The sequence below is a fragment of the Babylonia areolata genome, chromosome 9 (genome assembly GCF_041734735.1).
Source record: "Babylonia areolata isolate BAREFJ2019XMU chromosome 9, ASM4173473v1, whole genome shotgun sequence".
NCBI lineage: Eukaryota > Metazoa > Mollusca > Gastropoda > Neogastropoda > Buccinidae > Babylonia > Babylonia areolata.
Genome location: NC_134884.1, coordinates 27,678,688 through 27,699,923, shown reverse-complemented (window position 1 = coordinate 27,699,923; position 21,236 = coordinate 27,678,688). Strand labels below are relative to the sequence as shown.

Sequence of the window (21,236 nt, the reverse complement as noted above, 5' to 3'; positions counted from 1 at the left end):
CCTTGCCGATCTTTCTTCGGACTTGGAATTTTTTTGTATTTCAAGTCATGCGTTTATTTCAGTTGAGACGCTGCTGTCTTAACTTCTTTTCTTGTAAATAAATAAGTATATATGTAGATAAATCAATGAAATATTTTGATTTCTTGAAAAATATCCCCTGACACACCCTCTCTGGCAACTGAATAGCACGTTTTGTTTTTGTTTTTACAACTCACAGTGCAAACTTGACAGAGCCTCAAGACGAACCGGAGAACTCCGTAGCGGTCAAGGCCAGCAAAGCTTTCCATCACAGGATGGTTTGCTTGTGGGAAATCACTCCGTGTCTTCGGAAGTCAGTAAGATTCTTTCCGCTTGTCTGGTTTCTCCAACATAATCTTACTGCTCGCTTATACAAACCTGTCGTCAAAAATAGAAAAGTTGAAGGACAAAAGTGTCAATTTCTCAGCAAATTGTGAGTGGCCGGGAAGGGGGGTGGAGAGGGTGGGGGTGTCAAGGTCATGGACTTTGGGGCCTGCAGATGACAACGGGCATTCTGGCTCACAGCTGTTCGGCAGTGGGACTGAACGTGTGTGTCTGACTGTTATTGAACGTGCACAGATTCAGATTTCAAGTGATCGGTCAATTTGCCAACATATGTCAGTTGGGGAATTAAGGGGGAAAGTGGGGGAGTTGGGGTGGGGAGAGGGGATTTGAGAAGAGTACTCCACTCTGTGTGTGTGTGTGTGTGACGTGTGTGTGTGTGTGTTTGCGTTCGTGCGTGCGTGGGAAGAGGGGGACAGCACAGATGTTGGGATCGGGTCACAAGTCAACGGTGCAGCTGCCTTAGTATATACTGTCTGTCCGTAGCATGACACAATTGTGAAAACAGTGACTGTGCGCCTGGTTCAGTGATTACTGCATGTAGTCATTCACCGTTGACGCGAACACCCACCCCACTGACACACTACAAACAAACATTGATTGAGACACCGTGGCCGCAGACACACACACACACACACACACACACACGGCACACACACACACACACACACACACACACACGCACTACACACTGATACAGATTTGAGAGGGAGTGGGGATATTAAAATACAGAAAGGGGGATTAAGTGGACTAGAACTGAGTGAGAAGTTAAACTTGTTCTTTTTTCTCTCTCTCTCATTCTCAGTTCCTCAGTTGTCTGGAAGAAAAATCTAGTAGAAGTGGGAGAAGGCAGAGGAAGTAAGTTTAGGAGTTCTTTCCTGGCCGTTTTATTGAGGCACAAACAGCCTCTAAGAAATTCAGTCGAATCTGATTCAGAAACGAAACTGAAGGCAGCGCTCAGGTCGGACGGGTGATAGTTCACGGTCACGGTTGCCCAACGGAAAGTGCAGCAGGGAAAAAAAGGGGAGGACAGAGAAACTGAAAGATGATAAAGTCATTCTGATTCTTACTGCGAAGGTAAGACGTACTGCACACACGTGCAAAACTTTCTGTTGATTTGTCGACCATAAATTTTTCCATGATGATATCACCGGTCAGATCTTATCTCCGCTCTTATCGCTGAACGATGCACTGCCGGGGATAAAGGGTGTCGTCGAAGGTACTGAATAATATTCCACCCTCTCTCTCTCTCTCTCTCTCTCTCTCTTCCCTTCCGGATTGGCGTTTAACGACCTATTCTTGGCGCCCACGCCCTTAAGGTCATGTTTGTTCGTCGGGAGTTGCTTTAGTAGAGGTATTTGTTTGTGTGGGTGGGGTCGTATTTGCCGTGTTTGGTGGTAGGGGGGTTGTTTGTGTGGTTAGGGTCGTATGTGTTTCAGTTGGGTTGTTGTTTGTCTGTATGGCTGGGGTCGTTTGTATTTGGTATGTATTTAATGGTGGTATGGGGGATGTTTGTTTATGTGGCTGGGGTCATATATGTGTGTTTGGTGGTAGGGGGGTTGTTTGTGTGGTTGGGGTCGTATGTGTTTGGTGGTCGGGGGTTGTTTGTCTGTATGGCTGGGGTCGTTTGTATTTGGTATGTATTTAGTGGTGGTAGTGGGGGATGTTTGTCTGCCGGTGTGGCTGGAGTCATATATGTGTGTTTGGTGGTAGGGGGGTTGTTATTGTGATCGGTATGTATGGGTTGTGTTTGTTGATATTTTAGACTGAGGGAGTTGTATTCGTATGATTTGGGGTTGTTTGTTTGTTGTGCTGTGTTGATTGTTTGTGGGTGGCGTGTTGTCAGTATCGAGCAGCTGTTCAGCTTATTGTGTGTGTGTGTGAATTACATTCATTCATTCATTTTGCCCATCGCTCCTGGTGGAGCATAGGCCATCGACGACCCCTCGCCATCGCACTCTGTTCTGGGCTGTTCTGGCCATTCCAGTCCAGTTGGTCCCTTGCTGCTTCAGCTCTGCCTCGGTATCTCGCCTCCAGCTGTTGCGAGGCCGGCCTCTCTTCCTCTTTCCCTGCGGGTTCCAGGTCAGGGCTTGGCGTGTGATGCTGGACGCTGGCTTCCTGAGGGTGTGTCCGATCCAGCCCCACTTCCTCCACAGTATCTGCTTGGCCACTGGTTCCTGTCCCGCTTGCTCCCACAGATCTTCGTTTCGGATCTTCTCCTGCCATCGGATCTTGTAGATGCGCCTCAGACAGGTGTTGAAGAATGTCTGAATCTTCTGCTGCATCGTCTGTGTTGTCCGCCATGTCTCGCATCCGTAGAGCAGAATTGACTTCACATTGGAGCTGAAGATGCGGAGTGTGTGTGAATTACACAGCTCACAAATATGTCTCAGTTGTGGGGGTTGTCTTATCACGTTCTTGCATCTGTGATGGGAGCCATTGAACTTCGTTCGCGATGTGTCGCGTGCTTATGAGTCACAGCACTGCCGGACTGGTGTGTTTGCGACTGGTGGCGTCCACCCATAAACTGACCCATAAATAAAACCTATAGCCTATACCAGCGTCCGTGGTGTCCGCCGCACTATGCTGCAAACTATCGTGCATGTGTGTGTGTGTGTTTGTGTGTGTGTGTGTGTGTTTCTGTCTGTCTGTGTCTGTGAGTCTGTGTGTGTGTGTGTGTGTGTGTGTGTGTGTGTGTGTGACTGAGTGTGTGCGTGCACGGCTGCATCTGGCTATAGCCAGATAAGCAAACTGAGCCTCGGACGGGAAGATCGAGAGACGATAGAGTCAATGAGGGACTGGACCAAAAAAGTGTGCGTGTCTGCTCACGTGCTTATATTCGGAGTGGATGCGACTCAGTTAATCTTCAAAAAAATTAAAAAATTAAAAAAAAATAATAAAAAACCTGACAAATATACATATCATGTATAAAACGATAAGTGTTTGGCGGGGAAAATAAAGTTCTAAATAATGATTGAACATATTTTTCATCACTGGAAAGAAGGAAACGCGATAGAAGTAAGTCAATTTGTCACTGAACACTGAACGTGCCATTGAATTAATTAGACAAACAGGCAGAGTACTAGAAAATTATAATCAGTCACTAAATCGATCAAGCACCCGACGTCAGACAGGACAAACACTCAAGCGGCCCCATTATAAAATGTCCTCAGTCCACGACAGAATGGTTTGGAAAGACAACAACGATGTACAGAACGTTTATTAGGTGACGCCAGGCGACAGATGCACGAGATCACAGCTGGCATGGCGAGCTGCATGAGGTGTGTAAAGCGATAGTTGCGCGGCGTGATATGAGCAGGCTGTTAGACCGCTGACTGCCAGTGATTAATTAATCACTCCGCTAAATTGTCAGTCGTCGATCAACGACAAATCAGCGTTCCGGCGACAAACAAAAGCTTAATTGTTGCCGTGTTTATTGTTATGTGTTGAAGATGTTGAAGACAACTGATGATGCTTTAGAATTTAGTCATGAAGATGACAATGAAGATGAAGCAAATACTTTAGTGTAAATTCGTATCTCGACCGGTTACTATTGAAAATAATGGAAATGTGTGTGCAGACAGAGACAAACAATGCAAAAAGACCAAACATTAACAAAGATTCAAAGTGCAAAGAAATATTTTTTATAACAAATCATAAAAAGACACTGAAAAGGGGAAAGAGAGAAACCGACAATGACAATGACAATCGGACAACTTGAAGTTTTTAATGTCCATTCTGCGTCACAACGCGCCCTTCAGACAAGGGGGCGAGAACCAGTAAGAAATACTTGTGAACACATGTCAAATAATTTGCATGGTCACTGCAAACACAAACACGTATGCGTAATTTCAGTCAAATTTGAATTCACTCTGTGTCTCTGTCTTTGTCTCTGTCTGTCTCTAGCTGTCTGTCCCTCCCTCTCTCTCTCTCTCTCTCTCTCTCTCTACAGATAGATAGATTGAGATCGAAAGAGTGGGAGAGAGACAAAAACTGACACAGAGACTCAGTCGATTGACTCCCCCCCTCCCCCCCCGCCCCCCATTCCCCCTCCCCGGCCACGACCCCCAAACTGTCCACTTCACCGTCTTCCTGATGAACCGCCGTCAGTGAAGATCTGTGATAACGACGACAAATCAGCGGTGATTGAAGTAGCTAGTAAATTTTGATTTTGCCCTCGCATGACTGATTTCTCTCAGTCGCCGCGTGATTGCTGATCCGCAAACCGGTGGTCATGATGACCGTGACCGGACGGATACGCTCAATCATGTTCTCTTTGATCCTGTGAGAGAAACTTACAGGGAAACACCATGGAGCTCCAGAAGAATTGCAAAGGCCCGATGAGGTTTCAGAAAGTGTTGTTATTTTGCTTTGTTTTTCCTCAGAGTCTTTATTTCCGATGATAATGGACTAATTGTCATTGGAGTGCTTTTTTTTTTTTTTGCTTTTTTTTTTAACTTCCAGTTCCCACCCTCAACAGGGCCTTCGCTACACCGCCATATGACAACACTAAATAAAGGCACGTCATTATATATACTTGTACCCGGCACAAGATGGTTTCTATGTCAACTGACTCATTTTCCCGGCCCTATCTCACCATTTAAGTAATTGTACTCCATTTTCTGTGGTAAACTGGAACCTGAACACAAAGTTGCACACTCGTAACTTAAAAAATGCAGGGTTTTTTTCAGTGGTTTTTTTTTTTCAAACTGAAGCTGCATGAAGACTCAAGTTCAACAACTGAACAGAGTCTGCCACCAAAATATTGACTCAGGCACCTTTGAAAATTTTCGGCAGAATAAAAAAAAACAAAGATAAACTTTGACATAAACACACACACACACACACACACACACACACACACACACACACACACACACACACACACACTGACACACATGCACGCGTGCATATAGGCAAACACACACACACACACACACACACACACACACACACACACACACACACACTGCATCCAAACCGACTCGTGCAATGAACATTGCAGTCCGTCAGTCCAAGCCACCTTTCCAAACCGGAACAGTCGTCTATGACAACAAATGTTTCAACATGGCGGAAGTCGATGCTTGTCTCCTCAGCTGGACTTTCATCTCTTGTTCCATGTCACTCTGTGAAAACTAGAGTGATATGAATAACTCACAACGTTTCTTTTCCATATACTAAACCAATTTTAACGTTTGCGGGAATTAACGGTGTCGATGAAGCTGTAAATATTTGGATGCAATACTTTTGACAGGTTCGTTGATAAAAATAATTACTGCATTCAGTTTATGTTGTGCCTTGATTTCTGATCATAGTTTGTTTCTTTCTTCCTTTCTTTGTTTCTTTTTCTTTTCTTTCTTTCTTTTTTGCTACGGGAAACTGACATCAACAAATAAAGAAACAGGTCAATGAATAAATAGATAAATTAATCACACCTCCGAAGCAGATCTGTCAACTGCAGGAACAGCAGCTTCAAAGTAGTAGCAGTGGCTTAATCGGGACCAGTTTTAATTGTCCTCGTGGCATCCTCTCAACATACTTCTCCTTATATAATATAAATGTTTAAATCTGGTTGTGATTTGATAGCATGCAAGAGTCTAGATGAATACTGTGTTGAAGTTTTCAATACATATAAAAGCCAAGTAAACAAAAGGCAAGAGAAACTAACAAACATGTACAGAAGGATATGGTGAAACAATCCTTTTTCTAATACATCATCTGCAAGAGAGGTACCACTTTGTTGTGAAGGCAGACAATACCTATATTTTCCTGAGAGTTATATATCTTACATATTTCTTCGTTGCCGGCTACAGAAAAAAGACTGGGTTTTACATTTTAACATACAAAGAGAGACTTTCCAGAAGCAGGAAGTCTTTCACAACAGTTGCTCTCTGGGATCATCAGCAGGCCTGACAAGTCTTTTTTTGTGAAAGTTGTGCAGAAGATTAATTAAATCTTGAAAGGGTTATTTTTAATGGTGGCTTCATTTCTTGTCCTTGATCAGCACCTCTTGAAGGCTGCGGTTATTGAAAGCTCATAATCAAAGTGCCTTGCACTATGCAAGAAATCATTTGTTTTTAAAATGTATATGTGTAAATAATTGAAAAAACTGCTTTTAATTCATTCTGTCCCGTAGCTACATGCCAACTACAGCTCCCCTGGACCAGCACTACATGAGACCACTGCAGTAAAAGTAGGGTTGTTCACTAAAAGAGTGAAAACTGATGGAGAATTGTTGATTTAATCGGTCAAACAAAGCTTTGTTTTCATGCTTTCAGAATCTGTAAATAGCTCCGTTTAGAATACCAACTGTTGTGAACAAGAATAAACGAAATTAGAATAGTGTATTTGTACAAGAATACTTGTGCAAGGTCCACAGGGGAAGTAATCATGGTACGAGTCGATTTGTACCTGGAGTAGAATGAGTTAATGTTAGTGATTTCTACCTTCATGTTTCAGGTGTTGCACAAAGACAGATCAAAATGACAAGTGAAGGCTGGGGAAAACGAGCAACCACCCGGATTGATCGTTCTCAGTTTGGCAATGATGAGCTCCTCAAATCCCTGGGTCAGCAATTCAACCTTGATTTTGCCAACTATGACCAGTGGGAACGCAAAAAACCTTCTCGGCCTCCACCACCACCCAAGCAAAAAGGTATTGTTTTAGGGAGGGAGAGAGGGTTCTTTAATGATAATAACAATAATAACAATGGATATTTATATAGCACACTATCCAGAAATCTGCTGTAGGTGCTTTACAAAAAACACTTTTGTTTATATAACACATTACATCAGTGTTACATACACACACCAAAATGTGACACTGTACACATACATTTTAACATGCTTATGTACATGTGTTCTTTCTTCTTTTTTATTTTATTTTTTCGTTTGTTTTCTTTATTTCTAAAATTCTATGTAAAGTGTTTTGGACCATTGTCATCCTCCTGCTGCTTTCCATTAGCTTGCATATTTATGTTCTTCATTATCTATTGTTATTCCTTGTTTATCATGATTGTCATTGTCTTCATCTGGATAATATGAAAAATTGATAATACTAGTTATTTTCATCATCAGTATCGTGACCATCATAACCATTTAGCAAAAACTTTTTTGTTTCATCATCGTCATCATCATGATAAAGAATGATTTTTTTTTTTAAGTACAATTATCATACAAAGTTTTCTTACAGTTCTAAAAATCAAAAGAAACATACATAACACTAAAATTTTGCACACAGTCCATTACTTCATATGAAAAAAATAAACAAACAAACAAAACACAAGAGATACACACACATTGATACAGGTACACATGAAGAGCCCCACAAAATGGTCATGAAAGTGTTCTCTGCTTCCAAAATAAAAGGTAAAACTTTACAACACACAGTTATCTGTGGTCAGAACGATTGTCAATTATGCCTTTGTTAATTCTCCTTGATTTGCCATTGCAGCGACAGAACAGCCTCTGTCATTTCTGGTATCACGGCCAAGCAAATCAGCCGACACAGTGAAGAAAGCTCTGTCCTATAGGGAGAAGAAGCAGGCAGTGAAGACACAGGAGGAGGACAAGAGGAGATGGGAACGAATCACCATTCTGGAGGTACAGAGAGAGAACTAGTTGCGAAGAGGGGTGTCGTAGGTGTGAGTTGGTGCTCACATGGAATGAATACACATGGGCATACACACACACACACACACACACACACACACATTTTCAATATTTTTCAATGAATATCATCACAGACTTACAAATAACTGGGGTATTTTTAGTTTTCAGTACTTTTCAATGAATATTACAGACTCACAAATAACAGGGGTATTTTTTGTCAGCCTAAACTATCAGTAGTGTTATTGATTTGCCTACTTTCGTGTTTATTCAGACATTGTACTGCACCATACTGCACTGTTTCCTGTCTGGATATTACTCATGTCAATTTTCTTTCCAGCTGAGGATACAAACAAGAACCAAAACTCTGCAGCAGTACAAGAAGAGGACAAAAGAACTGTATCCTTTTATGCTGATATATTCATGACACTATTATTTGTATACCATTTTATCTTATTATGTATGGATTAAGCATAAGTACACACCACATGTGTGGTGCTTCTGTGCACACGTATCTGAACAGGTTTGTGATGTGACGAAAATAAGTATCACACAAATGTGTATGGTGGTAAGGACACAGAAAGAAGAATACAGATGCACATGTGAATATGTTCATGCACACGTAGACACACACACACGCACGCACGCACACATGCATGCACGCACGCACGCACACACACACACACACACACACACACACACACACACACACACACACTTGCACATACATGCATGCACATAGGGACACACCATGCGACCCACATGCACATACATACACACATATGTGCACATATACACAATCATGTACAAACACACACACACACACACACACACACACACACACACACACACACATGTGTGCACACACGCACGCACACACGCGCGTGCACACACACAATTATAGGAGATGGGTTGTTTGAGGAGTATCATCCTTAACCATGTACCAGGCTGGAAGAAAACATAAAACTGAAATCAGAAATTGATTTCTCTGAAGGGGGCACCCATGACGGTGTCAAACAACTGCTCCGGAGATATGAGAAATACAGGGTAAGTATTCCTTTCTCTTTTTTTTCTTTTTTCTTTTCTTTTTTTTTTTGTAGCTAGCATGTATTAGTATATGCACATATATGATGTGTGTGTATGTTGTGTGTGTGTGTGTAGCAGTATTTCATTTTTTATCTTTCCATTTCAGGAAACATTACACCAAGAAATAGGAGTTAAGTTGGAGAATGGAAATGGAGGGGCGCATGTGTGTGTGTGTGTGTGTGTGTGTGTGTGTGTGTAGTGAGTGGGGAAAGGGGGGGGGGAGAGAGTGAGAAGGGGCTGGGTTTAGGATTGAATTGGGAATTGATGGAGAGGTGAGGGTGAAGTGGGGGTGGGGGGTTCATTAAGTAATAGATTCATGTGTGTGTGTTTAGTGTGTGCCTTCTTCTGTGTGCACGTGCAAAACCTTACTTCATCAGTGAGTTTCACTGAACCATGCATGATGCTAACTTTTTGCCGTGCTATGAAGACTGCATGAAGTGAACAGTACCAAACACCAATCAACCTGACCTTGTGACTTACAGGGAGGGATCGTGCAGCTCAACACCAACTTCACCAAGGAGATGTCAGACGCACAGGTTGAGCTGGAAATGACACGGCAAAAGGTGGAGACCGAGTTAGAAGGTCAGAAACTGTGTGCATTGGTAGTGCTTTGTATGGGGGACAACAAGCTAAGGGGAAACAACTCTGGCTGATCTCCTCTTGGTGGAATGAACAAATCATGCAATGAAGCACTTCAGAGACCAGGCACTAAGCGCTTTACACACATGGAGTCATTTGTACAACAGGCTGCCAACCTGGCTAGAGCTGACTGACGGCTGCCTGTAGAAGCTCATCATTTGCTTCAGGCTTTAGTCATGCATCTGCACGCACACACACACACACGCACGCACGCACGCACACACACACACACACACACACACACACACACACACACACACACACACACGCACGCACGCACACATGCATGCATGCATATCACAGTGGATTTGACTGAATTTTGCCAGGGACAGCCATCTTGTTGCTATGGATTCTTTTACATGCGCTAAGTGCATGCTACACATGGGACCTGGGACTCTGGCTCAGAGTCTTTCGCTTTCTAGGTGGACATGTTGCCAATAGGCCACCCACTACTACACTGCACAGGGAGGGTGCGCAGGCCCGCTTTGGTGGTGGACTTTTCGTCGCTCACAAAGTGAGAAGTGGGTCATATGATGTCATGGGCAGCCCACCACTGTAACCGGCTTCTTTGAGTTTGCACTGCCTTTGTTCAGACAACGTTTCAGCAGAGCTTATAAATGGGTCAGTTTCAATACATAGTCAGACGGGCGCCATAGCCGAATGGTTAAAGCGTTGGACTTTCGATCTGAGGGTCCCGGGTTCGAATCATGGTGACGGCGCCTGGTGGGTAAAGGGTGGAGATTTTTACGATCTCCCAGGTCAACATATGTGCAGACCTGCCAGTGCCTGAACCCCCTTCGTGTGTATACGCAAGCATAAGATCAAATACACACATTAAAGATCCTGTAATCCATGTCAGCGTTCGGTGGGTTATGGAAACAAGAACATACCCAGCATGCACACACCCGAAAGCGGAGTATGGCTGCCTACATGGCTGGGTAAAAACGGTCATACACGTAAAAAGCCCACTTGCGTATATACGAGTGAACGTGGGAGTTGCAGCCCACGAACACAGAAGAAGAAGAAGACACATAGTGGCAGAGATATGACAAGAAACATGCTCAAAGTAAACATAGAAACTCTAAAGCAAATAATGGGTTTAATTATGGAACCAAATATATCTTGTAAACTTGCAGAAATGTAGTCACTGAAAATGTTCAAAATCCTTTCATCAGAACAGCAAATTTCCACAACAAAATTTTTGTCTTTCGGTGACCCGAAAAAAAAAAAAGGGAAATGGAGACGTTCATGTGCACGCGGTTCTCATGAAAAATAACCAGGGAACCTCCATGAAAATAGATGAAAATTGGTCTGCACACCCTCCCTAATAATGATAATAATAATAATTAATGGATACTTACATAGCACTCTGTCCAGAAATCTGCTCTAGGTGCTTTACAAAAACACTTGTTTACATTACACATTACATCATTGTTACTTACACACACCAAAATGTGACTAACAAATTAAACACACACACACACACACACACACACACACACACACACACACACAATGCATACATACCTTTTAACATACAAATGTACATATCAGCTAACCTCCACACATACGCACACATAGGCGTACACAAACGCACACATACACAACCAGACGCACGCGCGCGTACACACACACACACACACAGATACACATTTATACGCATGCTACTGATAATGATTTTGACGGTGAGTGTTGTGTGTTGGTCAGTGCTAGAGCAGCAGGTAGCTGAGGTAGATGCAAAGCTGAAAGCCAAACAGGAGGAACTGCAGGTTCTCAACAGTTACAAGGTGTGTGTGTGTGTGTGTCTGTGTGTATGAGTGTGCATTTGTCTGTGTGTGTTTGAGTGGAAGAATATATGGTGTTGTGTATGAATGTGTGTGTGTGTGTGTGCATTTGCAGAATATGCCTCTATTTGTGTGTGTGTGTGTGTGTTTATATGTGTGTATGTGTTTGAGTGGAATAGGATATGGATATTTGTGTGTGTGTGTGTGTGCATGTGCATGTGTGTATATACATGGTAAGTGTGTGTGTGTGCTCACATGTGCATGTATGCTTTGGACATGTGTGCTGATATATGTGCGTATACTTATGTGTGTGTATGTGTGTGTGTGTGTGTGAGTGTATGTGTGTGTGTGTGTATGTGTGTGTGCGCGTGCGCATGAGTGTGTGTGTATGTGTGTGCATGAGTATGTGTGATTGAATGTGTGTGTGTGTGCATGCACACATGCATGTGTGTATTAGATATATATGGGCTTTGGGCATGTGTGCTGACATACATGCGTATACTTACGTGTGGGTGTGTACATGCCTATGTGCATGTGATCGTGTGATTCCCTCTCTGTTCTTAAGATGTGTGTGTCTGACTGCGCAGGACAAGGAGTACCCAGTGAAAGCCATGATGATCACCAACCTGATGAAGGAAATTGAGAGTGTCAAAAACTCCAATCAGGTATGACTGCTTCATGTGCATTTTATATGGAATGTTTAGCACTGTTGAGAATGATTTTTGTTGTTGTTTTTTGCTGCCCCATCATCTGCACCGTTTCAGTGGCATTACTCCCACGCCGCTCATTTCCGAGTCCCCCATACACAGCCACACCCGGGTTCATCTGTCACAGTCCCAGTGCCATCTGTTCTGTTTGAGAATGTTGATACAGACACATCTGATCTCTGGATTATTTGCCCAACGTCAGTTATTTGTGCTGATGCCATCGGTTTTGAGAAGCAACCAAACTGGTCTGAAGAATTTTGTCGACCTCAAGATGTTTACTTAACTATTAATGCCTTGTTAAAGTTTAGATTACGAAGCAACAAAACCACATGAAGTGAATTGCTCAGTCTCCTTGTATTCTGCTTTGGTGTTGGTTTTTTTTTTACCAGATATTATGATGCTTCTTGGTGTGTTGTATGACAAGAGGAGTTTACTAACTTCATTTTACCATTATATGAATGATGTCTCTAATATTTTTTTATATTATCATCAGCAGTTCATATCCGATTCTTCTTACTGTTATTCCTGTAATCTGTCATCTTCATTATCAACATTATAATTACTATTACAAGAGGACTTTTTGTATTCCTCTCACCCCTACAAGGACACACATGGAGGTGGAAAACACACGCACATGAACAAGGTTTCATAGAACATACACAAACATAAAGAAAAAAACAACTAAACAACTTGCAACAGATCAGGTCAAGAACATTTTCAAATCTTTATTTTTGAAGTTGGTTATTCGTTTCATCATTGTTGTAATATGTCAGCATAAAGGTCCTGATGAAACAGTGCACTGAGCATGTTGTGATGTATGTAGGAGTTATTTTGCTTTCGTATTGTGTGAAACACTGTGAGAGTGCAAAGGATAAAATGGCTTCAATGTTTGATGTTTGGATTGACATAGTCAGTCTCAAAGGAATCTTTTTTTCAGGGGGGGTGGGGGGGGGGGCGTCATAATTATATACATCAAAACTTTACATGGAAAGTTGCAGACTGCAATCACATTCACATATAACCAAGCGTTGTCTATAATTTTGATTGCTTACTTGTATTTATGATTGAGTCATGAATGTCCTTCTAAAATCACACTTTTCACAACTCTGTGTGTGTGTGTGTGTGGAAAGAGAGAGAGAGAGAGAGAGAGAGATCAATAACTTAACACCATGGGAAATAGGACCATCTGTTCATTGACAGACCCACCCTCTTTTGTTTGAATAAGATACAGTAACTATCACACTTAATCGTGATAGTATTACATAGGTTCTTTGGCCTGTTTGGCATCTGGGGTGGGTCAAGTTATTTTATATGATTCCTCTTCTACCCTTTTTATCTGTTGACTTCCATCTGTGCTGTTGTCTGCCTCTTGCTTATAGGTCATAACTGAAATGACATCTGATCATTTTGCTTGTGCGTTTGGGGTTGCAAGTGCATGTGTCTGTCTGTGTCTGTGTCTGTGTCTGTCTGTTTCTGTGTCTGTGTCTTTCTGTGTGGTGGTTTTTTTTTTTGTTTGTTTGTTTTGTTTTTGTTTTGTTTTTTGTTATCTCTCAACAAAAATAAACTGATTATATTTTCAATACTTTAATCATAACATCTGTCTAAAACAAATGTTTTCATTGCTTTTTTGGTTGCAGAAGAAGTGTTTCACTTTTCTTCTTGTCATTCTTGTTGTTGTTTTTCTTCTTCTGTTTACCACTATCACTACCTTTTACTGTATTCTTTCTGTCATTGTCGTATGATCTTCAGGAGGACTCAGAGGAGCTGGAACATATCATCAACACAGAGCTGGGCAAATACGACAAACAGCGAATCCGTATCACCAATGATATGACCAGAGACGTGACAGAGGTCAGTCAAATAAGGTTCTTTCGATTCTGTGTACGGTATGCATATTTTATTCTCTAAACTACACTAGCTACTTCTTACATGAGGCCATTTTTAACATCATCATTCAGGTTGTTATGCTTTGTTTACACGTCCTCTTAAGTCATTCTTTTCTGGCAGATTACCTCCCTTACTTCCTCCAGAAAAACTGGCCGATTGTATTGTTAATTGAAAATAAAATAATTAAAAATGAATTAAATGACACAGACTTTTTAAAATTTTCTAATTTTGTTTATGAATAATTGATGTAGCAAAAGCAATAAGATGACACATTTGCCTAATTATTTGATGGTACAGTATACAGGCTGGGAGGTGGGGGATGGATGAAGCTCCCTATTCTGTGAGTTATGTGAAAATATAGGTAGTACAAACCCTGTGAACAAAATGTTCACAGCAAGTGATTTTGTGAAATGAAATCATCCCCACATATCATAAGTATGTTACACATGTGAAAACTGTAGCAGTCATTGATTAACTTCAACGGCAGTTTCTTTCACCTTGGGTGCCTGTACCAGGTGATGGCATGTTGATGTTCGTGTGGTGAAAAAAAGCTGTTGGGTTGTTGTAAACCAAGCCATCTGCTCATGAGCCAATGACTCACGAAGCCTGATTAACACAATGCCTGCACTCCAATTAGAATGCAGGAGCCACCAATAATAGTTTCATACAACTGGTTTTATCATTTGTGGAAAAATTCAAAAATTTCAGACCGCATATGCGGTCCTTAGTAAGCAAACATTGTGCAAGGCATTACTGGATATGTGGTCCTTGGTAAGGAAAGGGTTAAAAAGGGGGAGAATATAGAATTCACTTTCTGCCCATCATTAAACAGTAAGCATACCTACATTTATTAACAGCTCAACTTGAGCACACCCACCTGTTACAATGACTTTGAGGTTTGAGGCAAATTACAAAGGATCTGCCACTAGTGGCTGTCATGTGAATTGAGGCAAATTTGGAGATTCTTTTTGGTAAATTCGAAATTGATCGGCTGTAAGCTGCATTCATGTATGGCATATTTTGTGCTTTTTTGGTGTGATTGTTTACCGTAAAGTTCAGTCTATTGAGCACACTGGTATATAAGCTGCACCCACTAAATTTTGGAAAAAATTGAACTTTATACATACATAAGCCGCACCGGCTTATAAGCCGCACTTATTTCCAGTACCGGAACACATACTGATACTACAGAAAAGCTGTCGATACTGTAGGTTATGAAATAAACACAAGCGGGAACAACACAAAGAAAAAAAAGTGAAAATATAGGTGTATTTGTTGCAAATTGTAGAAGTGTCTCTTGTTTTTCTTCTGTGTCCACATGTGCTGTTGCATGCTGTTGTGCACTAATGCATGCATATTTGTATTGCTTCATGAGAGGTGCTTAGAGCCCATTGTATGGGGAGTTTCTCCTTACAAGTAGATATATCATTATTGATATTGTCACTATATTGTGAACTATTTTCAGAGAGCAGTGGCAATGATGCATCCCAGTTTGAAAGACATGGCACTACAGAACATGGTGATGAAGAAGGTCTGTAGTTCTGACAGTGGACTCTGTGTGAATGTGTGTGCATGTGTGTGTGTGTGCGTGTGTGTGTGTGTTTGTGTGTGTGTGTGTTTGTGTGTGTGTTTGTGTGTGTGTGTGTGTGTGTGTGTGTTTGTGTGTGTGTGTAGTGTGTGTGTTTGTGTGTGTGTGCATGTGTGTGTGTGTTTGTGTGTGTGTGTGTGTGTGTGTGTGTGTGTGTGTTTTCAAACATTCACTGTATTTTATCTATGACATATAAAGGCTTTAATATATGTGTGATATGTAATGCACTGTTTTATGTGTTTGTTTTTGGAACATTTTCAGTATGGTATAAAGGGATATTATTTTTCTTCTGTGGATGATATTTGGAAGCATATAGTGAACCTGACTCATTCAAGATATTTATTTGAATGTGCAGAAGTATATGTCCATTTCAGATTATGTGATAGGGTGTATGATATACTGTTTATATCAGCAGGTTATCAGCCGTAGTTTCGTTTTCTCCGCATAGGCGGATAGTAGTTTGCACAGGCAGGAATGTCAGACCCCTGCCGGAGTCTGCACTAGTTGGGTCACGGTAAGTATGTTATTTAAACGTAATTTTAGATAGAAAATTTTCTTTATATCGGCATTTTTCAGTAACATTGAAATGAAGAAATGAGTTAAAAGTGATAGACATCACTTAACTGATGCATTTTTGTGGAGACTCTCTGTCATCTGTTTTTTAACGAAATAATCTCCAGTCTTCATGATAATGGTAACTCAACTGGTGTTATGTTGTGGTGCTGACAGGAAATAGAGTTTCACAAGAAGGAGCAAGTGTCACTGCGAGAAAGCAACAGAGTCTTGGAGAATGAGGTGGACCAGCTGCTGAGAGACCCCAAGACAAACATTCGACTGCAGATGTTCCCGGAATTTTTCCCTTCAAGGATGAAGTGAGTGGATTTTCTTATTTGGTGCTCATGCATGTGTGTGTTTGTGTGTGTGGGTTTTTGTTTGTTTGTGTGTGTGTGTGCGTGTGTGCGTGCGTGTTTTGTCTGTGTCTGTGTCTATGTCTGTGTTGTGTCTATGCACGTATTTGTATGTGTTGTGAAATATAAATAAATCTTTGGCTATTTTACACAAGAAGCATGCATGAATAAGACCAACATCTGTACAGTTTCACAATGCTACAGATTAGAAGAAGAGATACAAATTCATGATGAATTTGTAAAATGTTGCAGATGTACACCGGACATGGATGTGGTACTAGACATCCCTACCCAGCAGTGGCTGCCAATATGAGACACTCCACACCTCTCTGCAACATTTCAAGACTGTGATTTTTCCCATTGGTTAAACTGCATTTCAAGACTGTGATTTTCCCATTGGTCAAACTAGTTGGTTTGGTACTTCAAACCCTCTTATCTGCACTCATCAGTCATGGAGCCCATTGCTGTCAGGCAAACAGTTGTGATGGAGTGTTTGTGTGAGCGTTTCTCAGGGTGAGCTTAGATATTGTGTACAAGGTTATCATGACTGTTGAATCAGTATTTAAGAAGTACAAATTGTAAGACGTCGTACAGGTGCACTTTTGATGGTCATATTTCAATTATTGCACACCTTTGTTGCTGCAGGAAACTATATGAGACGTTTCTTTGGTTCCAACTCCGTCAGTGTGATCAGTTTTGTATTTTTGTGTGTGTGTGTGTGTTTTTGTGATTCAAACTGAATACTTTCTATCCATACAGCATGTCCATTATACATCAGTGTTTTGTTCTATTTAGTCCATCTTTGTGTCAAGAACTTCTTGTTAATTTTCTTTTTCATAATAATTTCAGTTTGTTATGATTGAGTGGTTCTCACCACAGCTTCCTTTGTTTTTGTTGTTTTAGTGTTTTGTTCTTCTTGTTTGTTGTTGTTTTTTGTTCATTGTTTTTTGTGTGTTGAAGTTTGAACATAATGGTCTAGATTTTTTTTTTAAGAGAATTTAGCATCAAAACTGATGTTTTGTTTCCTTTGGGGCTTTCTTTTTCCAATGGGACTTTTTTGTGTTTGTTTGTTTTTTGTGCCTGTTTGTTGGTTGAAATGTGGACATCATCATCCAGATTTAAAAGAAAGAGAGTGTTTAGCATGAGAACAGGCTGTTTATTTTTGCATTGAAAATGTCCACTAAAACTAAACAGTCTCACATGTATTGATCTTCCATATGTGCTGGTTGCTCTCTTGTCAGAAAAAAAAGAGGAAAAGTTTGCAGTGACACACTTGTGTCACACACTGTGAATGGTCATGCTGTGTTGCGTGTCAGCTCTTGCACGAGAAACACAAAAGTTTCTTGTTAACAGATTGTCAAACACGTATCAGGCTCATCATGGAAATTGATCCACCACAGGTTAAATATTGGAAAGATTGACTGACATTGTGAAACAATCACCTGCGACATAATGATAATGATGATGATGATGATAATTCATATCTGTATAGCGCTGACACATACAAAGGATTCGTATTGATTTAATTGATGTGTATGTGGATGAGCAGTGCATATGCATTGTGCTGGCAATCTCTAATTGACAGAACTGTCTAGCATGATACCATCAGTATGAGTGTTGGCTTTCCCATTATTTTTTTCTTCTGTTGTTTTTTTTTCTTTTTCTGTTGTCGTTGTTGAAAAGGTTTTTGTGATTCCTGCATCTTTCAGTTCAACTCATTGTAGTTTTTTGGGTGTTTTTTTTTTCTTTGGTTTTTTGTTGTTGTAATCCTGTCATTTGTGGATTGGTTTTGTTCTGTTTTAGAATTAGATTAGCTGTTCATCACCTCAGTTCTGCTTCTTTTTTTCAAGTTTTTTTTTTTTTCTTTTTCCAAATTCAGATTTATCTGATGTGTCAGCCGATTTCACTTGAATGCATCATAATGAAGTTAATCATGATACAATAATTTATCTTTCAAGACTGTCCAATGATATAAAAAAAAAAATTGACACTCTTTAAAATTACCAGTAATATTCAGTTTTGGTTTGAGATGACATTTGATACGTCTGCCACTGGAAGCACTGCTGAATTCTCTGCACAAAAACCTTCATTACCAGCTGAAGAGGTAATGTTTGATTAATTCCATACAGCATTTATATTTTTATTGCCAGCCAGTCAGGAAATACTGATTTCTTTTCAGCATTGCCAGCTCTGTAGTAAATACTGCTGAAATCCTTGCAGCATTGAACCTTTTTTGTACCCTCCTCCACCACCCCCAATTCATTATTTTTTTTTTTTTTTTTTTAAGAGAGAGATGCAGAGGGTGAAATGGGAAGTAACTTATTTTTCTTTTCATTAACTTGTTCACTTTTTGGTGGAGGAGGGGGTTGGGGGGAGGGGGTTGGATAGGGATATGGAAGGGCTGCTTTGCTTTCCGAAAAAGTTTACTTTTATTGTATAAACTGGAATGGATAGGCATTGATTTGTTTGATCCTTTGTGTCAGAGCATTAAAGCTGCATTTTATGATAAGAGCTATACATGCCTCATGCCTCCTATTATTTTGTGCTGATTTAAGAGATGTAAATGAAAATGTCATTCAAGATTTGTGATAATTTAAAACCGAAAATTGTTGGGGGGTTTTGGCATTACATTGTGTGAGAGTCTGGATATATGTTGTATAATCACACTGGTTAACTTTGAACACTTTATTACACTTTGAAACTTGTCATCTTGATGAAATGAGTAATGACATTATGATTAATTCTTTCCCTTTACAAAGTTTATTTTTATAATCTTTTTCTTGCTTTTTTTTTTTTTTGGTTTGTTTATTTGTTTGTTTTCATAGATCAGAATTGCTTGTCTGGCTCTCTGATAGGGTATGGGACGACTGATTGGTTGAATGATTTTTCAATTTTAGAACAACAGTGTGCATGAATGGTAAAATAAATAATGTTCATGGAAGTTGACAGTTCAGATTTTGTTCATTTCAGATCTGAGTATCCATTTTCTGTTGAATGCAATATAAAAATTTGATCAAAATAACAAATGTATGTGAGTCTTTGCTGTTTATTTAGTGTATGAGCGCATATATGGATTGTAATATTAAGTGTTTTCACACCACACACACCTCTCTCCAGTTCATTATGTGTGTATTCATTTCTCCTCCCAAAGCTGATACTTGTATATAAAAAAAAACACAAAAAAAAACACACACACCCCACCCCCCGCCCCCTCCATCAACCAGAACATCTGTCCTTTTTTCCCACTGCACTGTACAATTCACCCCACCTCCATCCCCCTCTCCAACGTTTATATTTGTTTAGTTTTTAATACCAGGGTAATAACATTAAAATGTGAAAACTAATACTATAAGCAGATGTCTATAATCACCAGTGTGTGTTGTGTGTTATGGGACAATAAACACAATTCCTCTTCCTCCACTCCACAAGAACATTCAGTCACACTAGAAGACTCAGATATGCACACCTCAGAATGGCGAACAAGGCACCAGTTCAGCTGAATTACTCAAGGAAGCGTTACTACATACGGACAAATCTATATACAATACACCACATCTGCTGTGCACATGCCTGACCAGCAGCATAACGCCAAAGTGCCTAGTCAGTCCTTGAGGTGATATATATCATTATACGATAAAATAAAACAAAAAAATATTAGTATCAATAATAATAATGATAATGAATTAATAAATATGCCATGGCACCATAAAGCACCTTGTATTCCGCACAAGTAAATAGTAGGTATGGCTTAACCACTTTATGAATGACACAAGTTATCAGTGTGTTCTTCACTTGCAAATCTATGGTTGCCTATCACAACTGAAACTCTGCTGTGCTTGTTATATACGCAACCAATTTACAGTGATTCCTACAATGCAATTTGAAATAAGGATCAATATTGTCAATAGAAATCAATACAGTAAACAGTAGCCAAATCCCAAAATCTTGATGGCTGTATAAAAAATGAAAGGCCAATGTCAGTGTGTGAGTGTTCATGTGTTGTTGTTTTTATGCTTGTTGGTGACTGAGCAGAAGAGTGTGCCTGTAAATGTGTACTAAAAGTATGTATTAATGAGACAGAGAGACAGGCGCAATGGTTGGGTGGTTAAAGCGTTGGACTTCAATCTGAGGGTCCCAGGTTCAAATCACGGTAATGGCGCCTGGTGGGTAAAGGGTGGAGATTTTTCCGATCTCCCAGGTCAACGTATGTACAGACCTGCTAGTGCCTAAACCCCCTTCGTGTGTATACACAAGCAGAAGATCAAATACGCACTTTAAAGATCCTGTAGTCCATGTCAGTGTTCGGTGGGTTATGGAAACAAGAACATACCCAGCATGCACACCCCCGAAAACAGAGTATGGCTGCCTACATGGTGGGGGTAAAAACAGTCATAAATGTAAAATCCCACTCATTTATATACAAGTGAACGTGGGAGTTGCAGCCCATGAACGAAGAAGAACAGGCAGAGTAAATGTGTAAAATAGAGTGGATGCATTTGTTAGAGGGTATGTGAGAGTCAAGTGTGTGCCCATGTGGTTTGTGTATGTGTGTCTTTGTGTGTGTATGTACCTATGTGTCAATAACAAAAAAGGACACATGTAGTGATGTACCACTGATCTCTATACAACAATACCAGAAGTCTGCCTTCACCAAGTATCTCTCTGCAATC

The 21,236-nt window shown here is 40.5% G+C and overlaps 1 protein-coding gene across 2 annotated transcripts; it reads left to right on the top strand.

Moving 5' to 3' along the window:
• The first annotated feature begins 234 nt into the window (after window positions 1-234).
• On the top strand, window positions 235-19,672 carry LOC143286186 (uncharacterized protein C20orf96-like). 2 transcript variants are annotated; one of them, XM_076593816.1, is made up of 12 exons: window positions 235-331; window positions 6,820-7,014; window positions 7,813-7,961; window positions 8,308-8,366; window positions 8,915-9,014; window positions 9,536-9,635; window positions 11,400-11,479; window positions 12,064-12,141; window positions 13,933-14,034; window positions 15,536-15,601; window positions 16,388-16,530; window positions 16,819-19,672. In XM_076593816.1, exons 2-12 carry the CDS (start codon window positions 6,843-6,845, stop codon window positions 16,877-16,879), a joined length of 1,110 nt encoding a protein of 369 aa, XP_076449931.1. In that variant the 5' UTR covers window positions 235-331; window positions 6,820-6,842; the 3' UTR covers window positions 16,880-19,672. The 2 variants fall into 2 exon arrangements, with proteins under 2 accessions (XP_076449931.1, XP_076449930.1); XM_076593815.1 differs by lacking the exon at window positions 235-331 and adding an exon at window positions 5,426-5,614.
• Window positions 19,673-21,236: the final 1,564 nt, after the last annotated feature.

What these genes read in the sequence shown, in the direction of transcription:
- LOC143286186 (XM_076593816.1), top strand. Translation starts at nt 6,843, where the DNA reads ATGACAAGTGAAGGCTGGGGAAAACGAGCAACCACCCGGATTGATCGT. An exon ending in ACCACCACCCAAGCAAAAAG is followed by an intron (nt 7,015 to 7,812) that starts GTATTGTTTTAG and finishes TTGCCATTGCAG; the next exon opens with CGACAGAACAGCCTCTGTCA. An exon ending in GGAGATATGAGAAATACAGG is followed by an intron (nt 9,015 to 9,535) that starts GTAAGTATTCCT and finishes TGTGACTTACAG; the next exon opens with GGAGGGATCGTGCAGCTCAA.